At 44.1% G+C, this 20,441-nt stretch overlaps 1 protein-coding gene across 1 annotated transcript in view; it reads right to left on the reverse strand.

The window, feature by feature from the left end:
- Positions 1–20,185, reverse strand: part of dgat1a (diacylglycerol O-acyltransferase 1a) — a 132,580-nt gene extending 112,395 nt beyond the window's left edge. Inside the window, exons 1-2 of the mRNA XM_059971631.1 lie at positions 19,907–20,185; positions 10,804–10,891 (exon numbers count right to left, since the gene is read on the reverse strand). Of these exons, the coding sequence (XP_059827614.1) occupies positions 10,804–10,891; positions 19,907–20,055 (237 nt within the window). The 5' untranslated portion in view covers positions 20,056–20,185. The remainder of the gene's footprint in view (positions 1–10,803; positions 10,892–19,906) is intronic.
- Between the last annotated feature and the right edge of the window lie 256 nt (positions 20,186–20,441).

Here is a 20,441-nt window from a genome sequence, read left to right on the forward strand (position 1 = left end):
CTGCCACTAAGTTAACAAATTTCATGACACACGCTGGTGATATTAAACCTGATTCTGATTCTCAATTGCTCCGAGAATGATGGAAACTTCAACTTGATGTTTCAATGAGCCTGTCAGTTGGACTTCCAACCTGTCAAATTCCTCAGATATTGATCCTGAATTAATCATATAGTTGTACAGTACAAGAAAGGCCCTTCAGCCTATGTGTCCATGCTGACCCAGATGTTTATTCATGCTCGAGGAAATCTGCAGATGCTGGAAATTCAAACAACAACACACACAAAATGCTGGTGGAACCCAGCATCTACAGGGAGAAGCGCTGTCGACGTTTCGAGCCGAGACCCTTCGTCAGGACTGCTTCTCCAATAGATGCTGCCTGGCCTGCTGTGTTCTACCAGCATTTTGTGTGTGTTGTTGTTTATTCACGCTAATACCATTTCCAGCACTTTGCCCCTATCCCTCTAAACCTGGGACTCTCCAAAGACAACATATCCTTTCTGAGACATGGGTCCCAAAACTGTTGACAATACTCAAAGTGTGGCCTGACCAGTGTCTTATAAAGCCATATTCAGTAGGTTTCGATTAGATCCCCCACATTCTCCTAAATTGCAGTGAGTACAGGCCCAAAGCTGCCAAACACTCCTCATATGTTAACCCCTCCATTCTCAGAATCATCCCCATGAACCTCCCTTGGACCCTCTCCAAAGACAACACATCCTTTCTGAGACATGGGTCCCAAAACTATTGACAATACTCCAAGTGCTAGTGTCTTATAAAGCCTCAGCATTATCTCCTTGCTTTTCTATTCTACTCCCTTTGAAATAAATGCCAACATTGCATTTACGCTCTTTACCACAGATGCAACCTGCAAATTAACTTTCTGGGAGCCTTGCATGAGGACGAAGTCCCTTTGTACCTATGAGGTCTGAATTTTCTCCCCACTTAGATAGTAGTCTGCACTATTTTACCAAAATGCATTATCATACATTTCCCAACACTAACACACAACAAAATGCTGGAGGAACTCAGCAGGCCAGACTGCATCAATGGAAAAGTGTATCATTGATGTTTCAGGTTGAGACCATTCAGCAGGACACTCTGCCTGAAATGTCAATTGTACTCTTTTCCATTGATGCTGCCTGGCCTGCTGAGTTCCTTCAGCATTTTGTGTGTGTTACTTGGATTTCCAGCACCTGTAGTCTTTCTCTTGTTGGTGAAAGTATTCCATTTGCCACTTCTTTGCCCATTTTTCCAATTTGTCTAAGCCCTGCTGCAATCCCATTGCTTCCTCACATTTTCACTTATCTTTGTATCATCCACATCTTTGTCACAACTCCATTATCCAAATCATTGACAAACAACGTGAAAAGTCACGGTCCCAATACTGACCCGAGGAACACTACTAGTCACTGGCAACCAACCAGAAAAGGCTCCTTTTATTCCCACTTGCTGCCTCCTGTCTGTCAGCCATTCCGCTATCCATGCCAGTATTTTTCCTGTAATGCCATAGGGTTTTTATCTTGTTAAGCAGCCTCTTGTGTGGCACCTTATCAAATGCCTTCTGAAAATATATTGACATGTCATCTAAACCCTTGACAAACTTCTGTACATGAACAGTGGAGAGTACCCTGACAGGTTGCATCACAGCCTGGGATGGAAACACCAATGCCCCAGAATGGCAAAGCCTACAGAAAGTGCTGGAGACAGTCCAGTCCATCACAGGAAAAGCCCTCCTCATCATCGTGCACATCTGCAAGGAGCACAGCCACAAGTGAAGTACCTCCACCGTTCAAGGCTATGCCTAATCTCATTGCTGCCATCAGGGAGGTGGTACAGGAGCCTCAGGGCTCACAACACCAGGTTTAGGAACAGTTATTACTCTTCACGAGTTAGATTGCTGAACAGCATGGCTAACTTCACTGACTACCACTCTGAACTGATTCCACAACCTATGGAATCACGTTCAAAGATTCTACAACTCATGTTCTCTGTACTATTTGGTTGTTTTTTTGATTTGTATAGTTTGTCATCTTTTGCATATTGGCTGTTTGTCAGTCTGTGTGTAGTTTTTCATTGATTCCACTGTATTTCTTTGCTCTACTGTGAATGCCTGTATGAAGATTAATCTCAGGGTTGCATACGGTACTTTGAACTTTACTGGTTCTCATTTATTCATTTATTGAGATACAGGGCAGAACAGGCTCTTCTGGCCCAGCAACCTCTGATTTAAACACAGGCTAATCATGGGGCAATTTACAATGACCAATTAACCTACCAATTGGTACATCTTTGAATTGTGGGAGGAAACCAGAGCACCCCGAGGAAACCCATGCGGTAACAGGGAGAACATACAGCGGCGGAAATTGAACCTGGGTCACAGGCTGTGCTAACCACTATGCTACCATGCTGCCCATATTTCTTAAATGCGTCTAATGTACCTGCCTCAACCACTTTCTCTGGCAGCTGGTTCCACATATATCTACCATCTTCTGTGTAATAGAAATGCTGCCCTCCAGTTTCCCTAATCTTAAATCTATATCCTCTAGTTCACAATTCCTCAGCTCTGGGCACCTCCAAGAGGACCACAACTTTGTCATAAGGTTTAGAGGCTTGCATGCCTCAATGACCCAGAGAGCTATGTTGGCTGAAGTCAGGGATTTATGATTTGGCTTGGTAGGGTTACTCATACCAAGCAGGTCAAAGGGTAGAAGTCAGATTAAGTGGCCCACTAGTCCTCCAGGTTTTGGGGTTCAACTCAGGGCTAACAGCCCTGACTGGTCAAACCAAACTGTTATGGAAACAGCAATGAAGAATCCTTCTACATCTGAGTGTGATGGTAATTCCTAAGTCTCCACCCAAGATTTGCATGACTGACAGGAGGCTCCTGACACACTGAACACAGCCAGAGGTGGAGGAGCTTCAACGCTGCCCTAAACACCACTGACGTAATGGGCAGCAAACAAAAGGAACTCTGGTGAAAAGATAGTTCACCCTATCCACATCCCTCAACTTTATATACCTCTAGGATCACCTCTCAGTCTCCTACACTCCAAGGAGTAAAGGTCCAGCCTGCCTAAGCTCTCTCTGTAACACTATCCCTCACTCTAGGAATTGGAATTCAATTTTAAGCAAGGTGGGAGAGCAGAAATCTGATTGGATGAGGATTAACCAATCAGGAGGGATGGAGTACAGGGGTATAAATATCATTAGATTAGACATGGCCAGGCATCATCCCTAATAAAGATGGCAGAGTTTATCATCGAAATGTTTATAATTGATACCAGTACCTGGCTGGAAGTCTGAGAAGAGTTTATTTGTCATACATGCCGGGAAAGCACTAGACAATTTTTCAGAGGAAGAATGAGTTGGAAAAATGAGAGGTGACCTCATTGAAGCATTCAAGACTGTGACCTGACAGGGTAGATGTAGGAATGTTTCCTCTGGCTGGGGGTGTACTAGGAAAAACTTGTAAGCATCACCCTGCTTCCGGCACCACCACAGCATGCCCACAACTTACTAACCTTAACTCCTATATCTGGAATGTATGGAAGGGAATTGGAGCAGTTAGAGGAAACCCTCGAGGACAATGTACGATGGCAGAAGGAATTGAACCCAATCTTGCAGTTGGCACTGTAAGGTATTACACTAACCGCTATGCTACCATGCCACCCCTCATACCCCTTGTAAATCTCTCCCCTCACCTTATATCTCAGATCTCTAGTCTTAAACTCTCCAATCTTGGAGAAAATTACCCTGAATGTGAACCCAACAGGGGTGGATGTAGTGGGTGAAATCTGGCTTTACTAATGGCAGAGCAGGATTAAGGGGTTTTAGTGTCTTGCTTTTTAATAAATGTTGCCACTTAAAGACTTGAGACTTAATAAGGCATTGGTCAGACCACATTTGAAGTCCTGAGAGTTTTGGGCCCCTTATCTAAGAAAGGCTGTGCTAGCATTGGAGAGGGTCAAGTGGTTGATGAGAATGATTCTGGAAGTGAAAACATTAAAGAATAAGGAGTGTATGCTGGCTCTGGGCCTGTACTCAACTGGAGTTTAGACAAATGAAAGGTGACCTCATCGATACCTATTAAATATTAAAAGCCATAGATAGATTGGACTTGGGGGAGGGGTGGGATATTTTCAATAGTGAGAGAGTCACAAAAAGGCCCAGCCTCAGATTACAAGCATATTCCTTTAGTACAGGAGGAATTTCTTTAACCAGAAGGTGGTGAACCTATGGAATTCATTGCCACAGACGGCTGTGGAGGCCAAGTCACTGGGTGTATTTAAAGTCAAAATTCATAGGTTCTTCATCAATCAGGGTGCTAAAGGTTACGAGAAGGCAGGAGAATGGGGATGAGAGGGAAAAATGCATCAGCCATTACAGAGCAGATTTGGTGAGCCAATTCTACTCTTATGGTTTTAATTCATACATTCCATGTGAAGCTCTCCAATACATTGGAATTGAGAGGTTGCTTGTAGAAGCCTTCAGAAGGACATTTCAATCAAATGTTTAAAAACCCAAGTGGTGTGCTTCTGCCTAACCATCAATCTTCAACCCATACCATTGCTTTCTGTTTTCCAGGACTGTCATGTTGGAGCTGTGCATACCAGTGAATCCACAGGGAAACAATTCCACTGCTGTGAATCAAGCAATTGCTGGCTTATTAAGTACAAATTCCCCACCTTTATTTCCATCAGTATTCTGTACCTTGGACCTTTACTGGAGTTACTCAATGAACCACCCTTTAAAATATACTTGTACTTGTGTTATTTGTTTTACACCCGTACATGTATTATTTATGTTAACTTGTGTTTTATGTTTATTTATTTAAATATTTAGAAATTAGGCACAGCGTCGGCCCTTTTGAGCCGCACGGCTCAGTGATCCCTGAGAAAACCCATGCATTCCACAGGGAAGATGTACAGACTCCTTACAGAGGATACTCTGAACTCTGGCACCCCGAGCTACAACAGGGCTATGCTAACTGATACGCTATCATGCCACCCTAATTATGTTGGAGCAGAATCAGGCCATTTATCTGTCAAGTCTGGTTTACTATCCCCCTCAACCCCATTCTCCTGCCTTCTCTCCAAAACCTTTGATGTTCTTACTAATCAGGAACCATCAACCTCTGCTTTAAATATGTACCCGGTAAGTAGGCCTCAGCCTGTGTTGCTGCTGCAAAAAGCTAATTCTCATGACATTTATACCCTCTGCAAGCATTCCAATGATAATAATAACCTTGGATTTGGACTTGGTCTTATCAGTGGCCGAGTGCCAGCTAACGTCAAACACTGCATTTAAACATTAGATTGGTAGGACTTTGATCAGAACTCTCCCCATTTCCGCCTCTATATCCACCCAACAGTGAGATAATCACAGGTCTCATCACCCAGATATCTTTTGTTGATAACCACCCCGGTGATAACTTGCTTGCAGTCACAAAGTCTTTGACTGAAGGGTGTGGTACTTTGCTGACAATATCTTTACTCTGCAGAAACTTTGGCAGAGAGCAAGAGAAGCAATTGCTTTTGAGCAGATGGGGCCTGGGAAATATGTACAAATAATTTTTATGACCATCTTAGTACAAAACTTGGAAGCAACAGGAGCAATCACATTTGGACCTGAACATAGATGATAGAATAGTACAACACAGGAACAAGCCCTTCAGCTGCAAAAAAAATACATTTCATGACATATCTGAGTGAAAATAAACTTGACTGATATGGGTCTCTATTGTAGACTGAGGGTGGGAAGGGGGCCGGGAGAGGGGAAGTAATGAAGGGAAAAGGAGAAGGGAGAGGGTAAGGAGGATAAAGAGTCTGCACCCACACCAACCCCCCACCACACAGCCCTACCCACCCCAGGTCTCTACCTCTGCCACCTGTCCCACACCCTCCCATGGTGCTCCACCCTCACCATTCCCAACACCCTTTGCTCCCACCAGATTTACAAACTCACTCTTCGCTCCATGTTGACAAGTATAGTGCTGTCCAATGTTGTAGGCACTCTAGCTATGTCTATGTGCCCAAAAACTTAGCACAGTACTGTAAAGACCTAAACACAAGTTAACCTCTAACTGATGATACTCCTAATGAAACCAATCATTTCGATTTTGTCCCATTGAAACTATGTAGGGAAAGATAAGCAAAAAATGTTGGAGGAACTGAGCATCTTTGGAGGGGAATAAACTGTCAATGCTTCAGGCTGAGACCCTTCATCAGGGCCGGAAAGGAAGTAGCCAAAAGAAGGTGGTGGGGGTAGGAGACAGGGGGAAGAAAGAGTACAACCTGGCAGGTGATAGGCGAAGCCAGGTGGGTGGGGGACGAAGTAAGAAGCAGAGAGGTGATAAGTGGAAAAGGTAAAGGGCTGCATTAGAAAGAATCTCACTATCCTGGGCGGTGGAAAATTACCAGAAGTTAGAGAAATTGATGGAATGATAAGAAGGTTCCTGCTATTAGGAATTTGTTGAAGATATATCTTTACATTTGTTCTTTGTTGTTTAACCTTGTGGTACGACATGGCAGACATCACTGAGTCACTGCAGGAAGATGGCCGTAGTTGGGAGCTTAACTTCAAAGGATATATTTTAAATCAAAAGGACAGGTAGGAAGGCATAGTTGGTAGTGTGGTTCTGTTGGTAAGAAGTGGTGAGATAGATATAGCAATGGAGAAAGGGAATGAGAGAGAAGCTTGCCCAGTGGATTGGAGGAGGATACTGGCAGGAATGATGGCGGAGCAGAGATGACTAAAGTTTCTGGAAATAGTTCACAAGGCACAGGATAGATATGCCCTACAGAAGAAGTTGTTCTCAGATGGCAGTGGTAGATGACCATGGCTGACAAGGGAAGTTAAAGATTGCATAAAAGCCAAGGAAAGGGCATATAAGGTAGCAAAAGTGAGCGGGAAGTTGGATGATTGGGAAGCTTTTAAAATCCAACAAAGGGCAACTAAAAAAACTATAAGAAGGGAAAAGATTAAATACTAGGGCAAACTAGCCAATAATATAAAGCAGGAATAATATGTGTTTGGTAGGAATAATCCAAATAAGACATACATGGTAAATGGTAGGGCATTGAAGAATGCAGTAGAACAGAGTGCTCTAGGAATAATGGTACATAGTTCCCTGAAGGTGGAATCTCATGTGGATAGGGTGGCGAAGGAAGCTTTTGGTATGCTGGCCTTTATAAATCAGAGCACTGAGTATAGGAGTTGGGATGCAAAGTTAAAATTGTACAAGGCATTAGTAATGCCGAAGTTGGTATTGTGTACAGTTCTGGTCACCGAATTATAGGAAAGATATCAACAAAATAGAGAGAGTACAGAGAAGATTTACTAGAATGTTACTTGGGTTTCAGCACATAAGTTACAGGGAAAGGCTGAACAAGTTAGGTCTTTATTCTTTGGAGTGTAGAAGGTTGAGGGGGGACTTGATAGAGATATTTAAAATAGATCGAGTTGACGTGGATAGGCTTTTTCCATTGAGAGTAGGGGAGATTCAAACAAGAGGACATGATTTGAGAGTTAGGGAGCAAAAGTTTAAGGGTAACAGGAGGGGGAATTTCTTTACTCAGAGAGTGGTAGCTGTGTGGAACAAGCTTCCAGTAGAAGTGGTAGAGGCAGGTTTGGTATTGTCATTTAAAAAAAAATTGGATAGGTATATGGACAGGAAAGGAACGGAGGGTTATGGGCTGAGTGCGGGCCAGTGGGACTAGGTGAGAGTAAGCGTTTGGCATAGACTAGAAGGGCCGAGATGGCCTGTTTTCGTGCTGTAATTGTTATATGGTTATAGGATACTAAAAGTTGTTTCAGTTATATAAAGTGCAAAAAGGGAGGTGAGAGTTGATATTGGACCACTGGGAAATTATGCTCGTTAGGTAGCAATGGGGAGCAAAGAAATGTCATTTGAACTTAATGGGTACTTTGTATTATTCTTCACTGTGGAAGACATTAACAGTGTGCCAGAGGTCCTTGAGTGTCAGGGAGCAGGAGTGAATGCCATGGCTATTACAAAGGAAAAAGTGCTGGACACACTCAAAGGTCTTCAAGTGGGCCAGATGGACTACATCCCAGAGTCTGAGAGAGGTTGCTGAAGAGATAACAGATGTGTTGGTCATCATCTTTCAAGAATCACTTCCTTCTGGCATGGTCCCAGAGGACTGGAAGATTGCAAATGTCACTCCACTCTAAGAAGGAAGGCAGGCAAAAGAAAGGAAATTATAGACCAGTTAGCCTAACCCCAGTGTCTGAGAAAGCATTGGAGTCTATTATGGATGAGGGTTTGGGGTACTTGGAGATTAATGATAAAATAAGTCAAAGTCAGTATGGTTTCTGTGAAGGAAAATCTTGCCTGACAAATCTGTTACAGTTCTTTGAGGAAGTAACACACATGGTGGACGAAGGAGAGGCAGTGGATGTCATTTATTTGCATTTTCAGAAGGCATTTGACAAGGTGCCACACAAGAGGCTGCTTAACAAGATAAAATCCTATGGCATTACAGGAAAGATACTGGCATGGATAGCGGAATGTCTGACAGGCAGGAGACAGAGAGCGGGAATAAAAAGGGCCTTTTCAGGTTGGCTGCCGGTGACTAGTGGTGTTCCCCAGGAGTCAGTATAGGGACTGCTACCTTTCACTTTGTTTGCCAGTGATTTGGGTAATGGAATTATTGGCTTGGTGGCAAAGTTTGCAGGTGATATGAAGATAGGTGGAGGGGTAGGTAGTGCTGAGGAAGCAATGCAATTGCAGGAGTTAGATAAATTGGAAGAATGGTCAAAAAAGTGGCAGATGGAATGCAGTGTTGGGAAATGTATGATAAAGCATTTTAGTAAAAGGAACAATAGTGCAGACTATTATTTAAATTGGGAGAAGGTTCAAACATCAGAGGTGCAGAGGGCCTGAGAAGTCCTTGTGCAAGACTCCCAGAAGGTTAACTCACAGGTTGAGTCTGTAGTAAAGAAGGCAAATGCAATGTTGGTATTTATTTCAAGGGAAATAGAATTTTAAAGCAAGGAGATAATGCTGAGGCTTTATAAGACTCTAGTCAGGCAGCCCTTGGAGTATTGTCAACAGTTTTGGGCCCCATATCTCAGAAAGTATGTGTTGTCATTGGAGAGAGTCCAGGGAAGGTTCACAAAGAAGAACCAGGAATGAAGGGTTTAACTTCAGAAGTGTTTGGCAGCTTTGGGTCTGTACTCACTGGAATTTAGAAGGATGTGGGGGGGATTTCATTGAAACCTACTGAATGTTGAAAGGACTAGATAAGGTGGATGTGGAGAGGATGTTTCCTTTGGTGGGGGTGTTCAGAAATGGAGGGCACAGCCTCAAAATTGAAAGGCGACCTTTTGGAACAGAGGGAAGGAGGAATTTTTTTAGCCAGGGAGTTGTGAATCTGTGGAATGCTTTGCCACAGACCGCGGTGGAGGCCAAATCTGTGGGTATATTTAAGGCGGAAGTTGATTGTTTCTTGATTTGTCGGGGCATCAAAGGATATGAGAAGGCAGATGTATGGGGTTGAGTGGGATCTGGGATGGAATGGCGGAGTAGACTCTATGGGCTGAATGGCCTAATTCTGCTCCTATATCTTATGGTGTAAGCCGTATACAGTATTCATGGAGCAATTTCTCAAGTGAAACAAAGTGGGACCATTTTGAGCGTCTGGCTTTTGTAACAGACCGGTATTGAATATTCAAGAGGGTTTGGCTAGTTGGGATGTGCTGCCATTGTAAATGTACGTGGCTACAGTATACCTCAAATGTTAAAAGTTAAGTGAGTGATTATAGGAATTGAAACCAAGTTATTTATTTATTATTATCTTTGTGTTGAAGTCTAAAACCGTGTCAGGAGAGTGAGATTCTCTTGGATCCTCCTGGACTCTCTCCTGAAGGCTTGCTGTGAACAGACTTTTATATTTCCCTGTGACTCAGTTTTAATCAGTCACAACCACTTCAGCATACATGCTGTGTGCACATTCACAGGTCTTGAACACCCCTATCACGTTAATGGTGTCAGATTGACTGAAGCACCTTTGACCGACCACAGGCTGCACAGAGAAGCGGAGACATTAATGACATTTGCACAAAATTGCTTTCCACCTCCAATTTTGAAATAGGTTTTTCTTTGCAAACCCTTCTACTGGGGGTATTTTCTCTCCTGCACAACTAGATGAATTAGAATGTACATTTGTAAGCAGCTGCATTGGGACTCAACAAACAACCTGCTGGAGGAACTCATCAGTGGGGTGGAAGAATGCTTCAAGTCAAAACTAGCATTAATACTGAGAGGGGGAACAGCCTGTTTAAAGAGAGGGGTAATGGTGAGACTGAGGCTTTTCCATCTGTACATAGCCTTCTCCCTCTTTCACATCCCCCACTGTCCATGTTCTCAATATTCCCACTCTCCTCAGCACAGTGGAACAGCAATCACTTTACAATGCCAGTGATCAGCAATCAGGGCTCGATTCCTGCCACTCTCTGTGAGGGTTTGTACATTCTCCGCATGACCGCGTGGATTTCCTCTGATATTCCAAAGGCGTATGGTTAGGGTTAGGATTAGTGAGTTGTGGGCATGCTATGATGGTGCCGGAAGTGTGGTGACACTTGCAGGCCAATTTGATGCAAATTTCACTGTATACTTTGACGTGAGAAGCTTTCCCCTCTCAGTACTGACACAGGGTTTCGGCCCAAGATGTCGACAATTCCTTCCAAACCACCCACCCCACCCGCGAACTTTCTCCGGCAGATTGTTTGCTGCTCCACATTCCAGTGTTTGCAGTCTCACGCATCTCTGTTGGGACTCACCAGCATCACCACACACCAGTTGAGAATTCCTCTGTAATTGCTGAACCCACTCGCCGAGCTCAACAAGGACTCCTGGAGCTTATGGCAACTAGAGAGGAAAAAAAAGTAAGGGATGATCAAAAAACAATTCCCACAACAGCCTGTACAGGACAAGCATCTTAAACTCAACCAAAAACACAAGTGAATCTACAGATGCTGGAAATGTTGAACAGCTGGCGCACAGCAGGTCAGGCAGCAGCTATCTGGGCCGAGTCCTTTCGTCAAGATCAGAAAACAAGGGGAAGAGGCCAGAATCATTAAAGCAGGGAGAGGGGAAGGTGGGTGGGCTCAGGAGGGGATAAAGTGAGAAGCTGGGAGGTGGAAAAGGTAAAGGGCTGAAGGAGGAGGAATCTGATAGGTGAGATTGGACCATAGGAGAAAGGGAAGGAGGAGGGACACCAGAGGAAGATGATGGGTAAGAGGGGAGCCAGAACTGGCATTGGTAAAAGAGGACGGAGGGTGAAGATATTACCAGAAGTTAGAGAAATCGATGTTCATGCATCAAGTTAGAGTTTACCCAGATTGCTTCTTCAACCTAAAATCCACCAAAATGACAGCTTCCACCACTACCCTTGGAAACCCACTCAAGGCAAGTAGACAGACAGATAGACATACTTTATTGATCCATAAAAAATAGCATGCTCTGCATAAAAAAAGCACACCTCTCATTAAGGTAAGATTTTCAATCTTATTACATCTCCAAAACATTCACACTGCCTCGTTCCCTGGAGCAGCTTGCGCTGCATTTTTAAATTCCCATGTCCCATTTCCTTGAAGATGAACCTCACAAAACAAATGCAGAATCTAAGCTGACAGTCCGTAATTCAGACCTCAGAGGAAAAGGAAAAAGGAACCTGCTGATAACGCAAAGTTACCAGTAAAACTAAGCTGTAAGAAGTGTGCAGAGTCTGTCCATAACAGACAGATCAAGATTTACAAGGAGAGCTGTCACAAGAAAGCAGCATCCATCATCAAGGACTCCACAATCCACACCACACTCTCTTTTGTTTATTTATTGAGATACAACATGGAACAGGCCCTTCAGCCCTTTCAGCCACAACACCCAGCAACCCTGATTTAACCCGAGCCTAATCACAGGACAATTTACAATGACCAATTAACCAACCAACTGGTACTCTTTTGGACTGAGGGAGGAAACCGGAGCACCCAGAGGAAACCCACGCAGTCACGGGGAGAACGCACGAACTCCTTACAGGCAGCGGTGGGAATTGAACCTGGGTTGCCTGTATTGTAAAACTCTTTCCTCTGAAATCTATCTTCTCCCTACTACTATTGAGCAGGATTTACAGGAGCCCAGGGCCCACACCACCAGGTTCAGGAACAGTTATTACCCTACAGCCATCAGACTCCTGAACCAGTGTGGATAACTTCACTCATCTCAACTGTGAACTGATTCTACAACCTGTAGATTCACTTACAACTCCTTCTCAGTATGATCTATGAATTTTTATTTGCAGTTGTCTTCTTTGGCACATTGGTTGTTTGGTTATTCATAAATTCTATTGCATTTCTTTGTTTTCCCGTAAATGCCTGCAATAAAATGAATTTCAAGGAAGCATATGGTGAAATATACATAATTTGATAATAAATTTACTTTGAACTTAGAAGATGTGAACAAGATGGGATGTAATGTGGAGTCAAAAAAGGAAACTACATAAACAAAAAGCTAATAAAATTCAGAACGTGAAGTATCATAGTGCGCCAATTACAAAAGTAAAACGAGGTTAACTTGCTGGCAAATGGAACCACTAAAGTAAGTGGTATGTGTATTTGACTGAAAAAGGATTGGAACACAAGGAACATACTCTCTGAGACCGAGTACAGGGAAGGACAGTCTAACTTACAAACAGTGAAATGTAAATTCACAAATTAATTCCTGATGAAAGATCACATAGTAATGTTTAAACAAAACAACTACAAGACATAGGAGCAGAATTAGGCCATTTGCCCCACCCTGCCTGCCTGTCATTCAAAAATGGCTGCTTTATTTTCAATCCCATTCTCTGGCCTTCTCCTCATAAACCAACTTCTCTCAACCCCTCCCCATCAATCAAGAAACTTTCCACTTCTGTCTTAATGACTCTGCCTCAGTGATGTTATTGAATTGAACTTGATACCAAACCATAAACTGGGACTGGTGACTGAAAGTTTCAGGGAATACACAAGGAGGAAATGGATCAGGAAACATCTAAAGTAGATTACAGATTTGTAACGACTATGGATGCTGCCCGACCCACAAAGTCCCTCCAGCATTTTGCTTTTTAGTCTAGCAAAACCACTCTGAATTGCTTCCAACACCTTAATGCCTTTAAGATAAGACTAATATTGTACAAAGTACTGCTGATGTGATCACACTAATGCCTTCCATAACTTGAGCATAAACTCCCTACTTCAGTGATTTTGTACAGTCCCCATTTTTGCACCAATTCTTATATCTGAGGGCTATGTTCGTTTGGCTACTGATGACTAGTGGTGTTCCGCAGGGTCAGTGTTGGGACCACTTCTTTTCTCATTATATATCAATGAATTGGATGGCTTTGTGGCCAAATTTATAGACATTACAAAGATAGGTGAAGGGACAGGTAATGTTGAGGAAGCTGGAAGTCTGCAGAAGGACTTCGCCACTTTGCACAAAGGAGGAGGGCAAAGAAGTAGCATATGAAATATTGGCACAAGAGATTCTGCAGCCCAATTGCTCAAAATCCAGAGTAACACACATAAAACATTGGAGGAACTCAGAAGGTCAGGCAGCTTTCAGGCCGAGATCTTTTATCAGGACTCTCCTGATGTAATGGCAGAACAGACTCAATGGGCTGAATGGCCTAATTCTGCACCTATGTTTTCTGGTCTCCTTTCCTTATTCTAAAGCTCTGTGGTGAAACAGCTGGCTCAAAGTGCTCTCATCTTGAAGGGAGATCAGCCTACCTGATAAAGAAAAAGGTACTACTGTATGTCTAGTCAAGGGCAAGTAAACACTTTGCCTCATGTCCAGTCTAAAGGATGGCACTTCAGACAATGTTACTGTCTGCCAACACTGCAAGACCGTCTTTGCAATGCGATAGGAATGCCCATTCTTCACAGCACTCGAGTCAAAGCTTATACCGAAGACAATGAATGAACAGAAGAAATAGGACAAACAATGGGCAGGAGGAACTCAGTGGGTTATGCAGTATCTGTGGGAGGAAAGAAATGGTCAGTGTTTCATATCTGAGATCTGACCCTTTCCTTCCATAGATGCTGCTTGACTCATTGAGTTTCTCCGGCAGACTGCTCACTGTTCCAGGATCCAGCATCTGCTGTACCTTGTGCTTTAATAAGAATTAGGACATAGAGGCCAGATGGCCGCTCATGATCAGAGCGTGAGGGTGTAAATGGCCATAATCTTGCTGTTTAATAAGTTCATGGCTGACAGAAATAGTGGTTGAGGCAGGTGCCTTAGCAACATTTAAAAGACATCTAGATAAGTACAGGAATGGGCTGGTGGAAGTGAGGGTGAATTGGCCTGCCTTGTGAACCATCTAGATGATACATCCACCAGATATAGCTTGGAGGTCGGCACAGAAAACCAAGCTGATGGGAAACAGTGAGGAGCCAATCACGACAAAGATCAGAGTCAGCGGACAAGAGCTGGAGACTGTCGGCAGTTCAAGTATCTTGGCACCATCATCAACTAAGAGGGATCAGAGCCTGATGTCCTTGCAAGGTCAGCCCAAACAACAGCAAAACTGGCTAAACTAAAACCAATCTGGAGAGACAATAACATCGCTCTCAGATCCAAGTTGAAACTCCTGCATGCACTTGTGCTTGCCATCTTCTTGTATGCATATGAAACATGGACTTTAACAAAGAACTGCGAATGAAGGTCCAGGCTCGTCGGCATCTCCTATACAGACCATGTCTCAAGTCATGGAGTACCATCACCAGCACGAGACACTACAAAGATCTACTGTCCACAGTAAAGTGGAGGAAACTTGAGATAGTATGGCTACATAACAAGATCAAGTGGACTCTGAAAGACCAATAACAAACCATTTATCATGTTTACCAATACTTGAGGTGGCTAACAATGTAGACTTTCCCCACACAGTGTCTTTTCATACTCTGGACCCAGATTGAGACAGACTCAAAAACGTTTCACTTAGGAACAGAAAGTTTTCAGAATTTCAAGCTAAGCTTAACTACCTCCCCCACCCCAAGAAAGGTTAGCTAAAAATTTATTCTGTGCTCAAAAGAGCATTGACAATTACATTTGGATTATTATATCTACAACTTACTGATCACGCTAACGTGCCTCGAGCTGTAGATACACTAAATTTTACGCAGGGGCTCCCTGAAACCTGAAAATTATTTCAAGGGTTCCTCCAGGGCAAAGAAGGTTGAGAAAGGCTGGTGCAGAGTATATTGATTGGTTATATCACAGCCTGGTATGGAAACATCAATGCCTTTGTTAAACACAAAATCCTACAAAAAAATGATGGATACAGCTTAGTCCATCCCTCCCCAGCACCCAGACCATGCTCTCTTCTCCTGCTACCATCAGGAAGGTGGTACAGGAGCCGCAGGATCCACACTGTCAGGTTCAGGAACCGTTATTACCCTTCAACCATCAGACTCCTGAACCAGAGGAGATCATCTCACTCACCCAAACACTGAACTGTTCTCACAAACTATGCACTCAAGGACTCATCTCATGTTTTTGATATTTATTACTTTTTTGTGTTAATTTCTATTTACTGTGAATGTCTGCAAGAAAACAAATGTCAGGGTTGTATATAGTGACACATATGTATTTAATAGTAAATTTACTTTGGACATTTGCTCTTTCTGCTAAATTGCATTTTACAGGAGCACTCACTCCCCCCACCCCCATCCTGAAGCTTTAAAATCAGTGTCAGTGACTCCTGGTACAGATGCCCTCTTCTCTCAGAACATTACTGTTAGCAGTGAAGAATCCTTCCATTCTCTAGGTCTGTCTACACCTCCTCTTCACATAGTTCTCAAGCTAACTATTTTGAATAAGAAGAGCTTTCTGCCTCGCCTGATCATTCTGACAGGCCATTCTCACTCACTGCTGACGATTTCTCTCTCTCTGCGGTTACTGATACATGGCACCAGGCGTTTAAGTTCTCTCTCAGTACTGTCACCTTTCACCTGGTTTCCACTTCAGTGTGCATGGTTACATTCTGCTTTGGTCTTCCACTCTCCAGTCCATAACTGTGGTAGAGTACACAGATAGATCAATTCCCTTTTACAGTACACCATGTCTAATGGATAGAAAACAGTCACATCTACACTCAATACAATCTTGCTTTACAAATCTCAAAAGTGTTTTCTCCCTCTCCTTCACATATTGCATATTTACGCCCGGTGATAAAAGGTGCTTTACCTTCCCCAAACAATCTTAGGTATTGAAACTAGTAATTCAAAAGATAAAGACTAAAGATTAGCTTTGTCACAAGTACATGAAACATCATAACACACAGTGAAACTTGTTGATTGTATCAATGACCAACAAAGCCCAAGGATTATTCTGTGGGCACCACACAAGTGGCGGCACTCTTCTGACACCAGCATAGTTCCTGACCCCCACCCGTACGTCTTTGAAATATGGGAGGGACCTGGGGCGCCCAGAGGATACTCATGGCCATTATCCATGCATCAGTAACTAATCATCCAAGTAAACTTACTGAGAGAATATCAAAATGCCATTTGGCACATTGTGCCTGCAGGGGTACTTGGGTAGCATCTATGGAGAGGAATTACACTCGATGTTTCAAGCCTGATGAAGGGTCATGGCCCAAAATGTTGACTATTTATTCTCCTCCATAGATGCTGCCTGACCTGCTGAGTTCCTTCAGCATTTTGTTTCTGTTGCTCTGGATTTCCAGTACAGGCACTCCCCGGGTTACGTATGAGTTCCATTCATGAGTCCGTCTTTAAGTCGGATTTGTATGTATGTCGGAACAAGTACATCCGGTATTATTTAGCATCAGTTACTAAAACATTTGTCTTAGTATATATTTTACCATTCTATGCATATAAAACACTTAAGAAAAGTATGTATTCCAATAATTAAACCACTGCGTTGCTTAGTAATAATTATAGCTTTCATCGGGGCAGGGCCTTTCACATGCTCCATTATTCTCACTTTATCTGTTATCCTTTAAAATTGTTCCGATCATTGATCGACTGCAGTCTAATGCTTTTCCAATGACCAATGGCGTTTCACCTCTTTCCAAATGCTTTATTATTTCCACTTTATTTTCAATCGCGATCGCTTCCCATCAATGGAACAGACCCGCGGGCAGTAGCTCCCGAGGTCCGCCGAGTCCTAAGTTCCCCGGGTCTGAAACTCCACCGCACCTCATGAGACAGATTAAGTGGGACAAGTGTGGGCTGTGCTGGGTTTGGGTATTTGATCCTCCACAGTATTCCGCGTGGGAATTTAAACTGGGGGTGAGTGTTTTTTCTTTTACGAGGTTGAGTTGCGAGCTTGACATCAACCCGGTACGGAAGTCACTGGATCGACATCACCCCGGCATGGGAGCGGTCTGTCATTAAATCGAACTCAGGAACCTCCACTCTTGAGTCTGGCAGCTGATCTCACGGCGCCACCAGCTGACCGGAACGGGGTGGGGTGGGGTGGGGTGGGGGGTCAGGGTGAATCTTACTAAGAAAAATTTAAGACAAATATAAAGTTAAACACCCAACACAGTGTCGACAGCAATGACTTAAAATGGCGGATGGCGTCACGATCCGACTTAAAATGGCGGACGACGTTCTCCCTCCTTGGTCCGTAAGTACGAGTTGTCCATAAGTCGGATGTTCGTAACTTGGGGACTACCTGTACCCTCATCTCTTTTAAATCTTTCCCCTCTACCTTAAATCTATGCCTTCTACCTTTTGATTTCCTTTCTGTGAGTAATAGACTATGTGCATTCACCTGACCTCTGCCCCTCTTGATAAGGTCAGTGTCTAAAGTGTGAATTAAACTCATTAGCTGCTGAGTTAATCTCATTGTTTAACTGGAGTCTAAACAGCGATTTGATAAAACCAAGTGTATGTAACCCTGCAGTCAGACTGTCTCCTGCAGTACAAATACAACTATACATTCTGAGACCATTCAATTCTCAATGCTCTCATTCTAAGTCCACCTTTGCTGTTGATTAGAAATTAATATGCCATTTATATGGCACAAAATTTACAAAGTACATATGTTAAATGTCCAACACTAGGTACAGTTTTTACTTATTTTTAAATATTTGGGAAAGAGCGGGACATCCATAGGACGCAGAAATGGGCTGAGAAGTGGCAGATGGAGTTCAACCCAGGTAAGTGTGAAGCGGTTCATGTCGGTAGGTCAAATTTTAAGAATATAATATTACTGGTAAGACTCTTCGCAGTGTGAAGAATCAGCAAGATCTTGGGGTCCATGTCCATAGGGCACTCAAAGCTGCTGCACAGGTTGACACTGTTGTTAAAAAGGCATTTGGTGTGTTGACCTTCATAAACCATAGGATTGAGTTCAAGAGTTGTGAGGTAATGTTACAGCTATACAAGACCTTGGTCAGACCCCACTTGAAGTACTGTGTTCATTTCTGGTCACCTCACTACAGGAAGGATGGGAATAGTATAGAGAGAGTGTAGAGGAGATTTACAAGGATGTTGCCTGGATTGGAGAGCATTTTTTTATGAGAATAGGTTGAGTGAACTTGTCCTTTTCTCTTTGGAGCAACGGCAGATGAGAAGTACCCTGATGGAGGTGTATAAGATGATGAGGGGCATTGATTATGTGGATAGCCAGGGGCTTTTTCCCAGGGCTGAAATGGCTAACACAAGGGGACATAGTTTTAAGATGCTTGGAAGTAGGTACAAGGGGGATGTCAGAGACAAATCTTTCACACAGAGTGGTGGGTGCGTTGAATGTACTACTGGCGACAGTAGTGGAGGCGGATACAACAGGGTCTTTTAAGAGACTCTTAGATAGATACATGGAGTTTAGAAAAATAGAGGGCTATGCAGTAGGGAAATTGTAGGTAGTTTCTAGAGTGGGTTACATGGTTGACACAACATTGTGGGCCAAAGGGCCTGTAATGTGCTGTAAATTTTCTATGTTCTAATTATGCAAGTTATTGGGTACGGTTCCTTGCTGGACATAAGTTCCCTGAGTTTATACAGAGCGCTCACATATCAGACTTTAAACAGCTGAACACACTTGCCACTACTTTGGATATTTATTAATACCCACTTCATGCTTGTGCTCTCCACAAGCTTCAGGATTCTTTAATGTCATCTCCATTACACGAGTGTAAAGAAGAGCAAAATAATTGCTACTCTGGATCTGATCCAGCACAGAAAAACACTTTAACAATAAAGAACCCCAGGTCACCAAGGGAGAAACTGGCATGATCCCAGGAAGTGGGGGTGGGGGGGGGGGGAAGGCAGAGGGCCAGGGTGAGGGTCCAACATCCACCGCAACACCCCCGTCCCAGGCTGAAGCGAGTAGGGAGGGTCCAACCCACGCAAGCCTCCCCCCAGCCTGAGTCAGAGGGAGTGGGAAGGGTCGAACACCCTGGGCAGAGAGAGTGGGGAGGGTGGAAATCAGAAAGATGTACAGGGGAGGATAGAAACAGGTCGAATGGAGCGGGGACAGTCCACACCCGTGTTAGAAAGATGTAGAGGGGAGGGTTCACCCCCTCCCCGGGCCAGGGGGATAGAATGGGGAGAGTTTAACACCAGATCGGAAAGATCAAGAAGAGATGGTGGACCCAGATCGGGGGGTACGGGGAGAGTCCATACTCAGGGTCGGAAGGTCAAGGGTGGGTCCATCCCCCGGGCCAGAGGGTGTGGGGAGGGTAGACCCGGATCGAGGGTCTGGGGTGGGTCCATCCCCCGTGTCGGAGGGTAGACCCGGACCGGTGGGTCCACACCCAGGGTCGGAGGGTCTATCCCCCGGATCGGAAGGAGGGAGAGCGGAGTGTAGACCTGAAGCGGGGAAGCACGGACCCGGTTATACACCGGGCAGGCACCCCGCCCACAGTACCTGAGTTCAGTTGAATCCCGGTGTTCCTCCTCTTCCTCCTTCAGTTCCTTCAAATCCTTGTGGCTCAGGGTCCGCGACGCCTTCCCGCTGCCGTGTCCCCGTCGCCGCCTCGTTCCTCCTCCCTCATCTCCCCCACCGCTGGTCGCCATTGCCTCTGCCGCCACTCGGGTTGCCCCGGGAACCGGGGTCAAGGTTCGCGCACGGACCCGCACTCACAACCTGGACTCCACGCTCAGCCACCAACCACCTCCTCAGCCTGGCCAGTTGCCATGCCACGGTCGTGACGTCGGGACGGTCAGGAACCGCCCCCTTCTAACGCGCACGCGTTCCCTGGTGAACGGCTCTTCTGGGAAATGTAGTTCTCATCAAAAATTATTGCCTCAGGATCAGTTATGGTTCATTTGGTAATTCAAAAGTTAGTCCTGGAAAGTATTCCTTGACGATGTGTCAAAAGCAAAATAAAAATAGGAATTAGAGATACTGGAAAGGTAAGACAAAACACAAAATGTAATAAAAGTGTTGACAGTTCTCTAAA

Source organism: Hypanus sabinus, chromosome 6, assembly GCF_030144855.1.
Source record: "Hypanus sabinus isolate sHypSab1 chromosome 6, sHypSab1.hap1, whole genome shotgun sequence".
Classification (NCBI taxonomy): domain Eukaryota; kingdom Metazoa; phylum Chordata; class Chondrichthyes; order Myliobatiformes; family Dasyatidae; genus Hypanus; species Hypanus sabinus.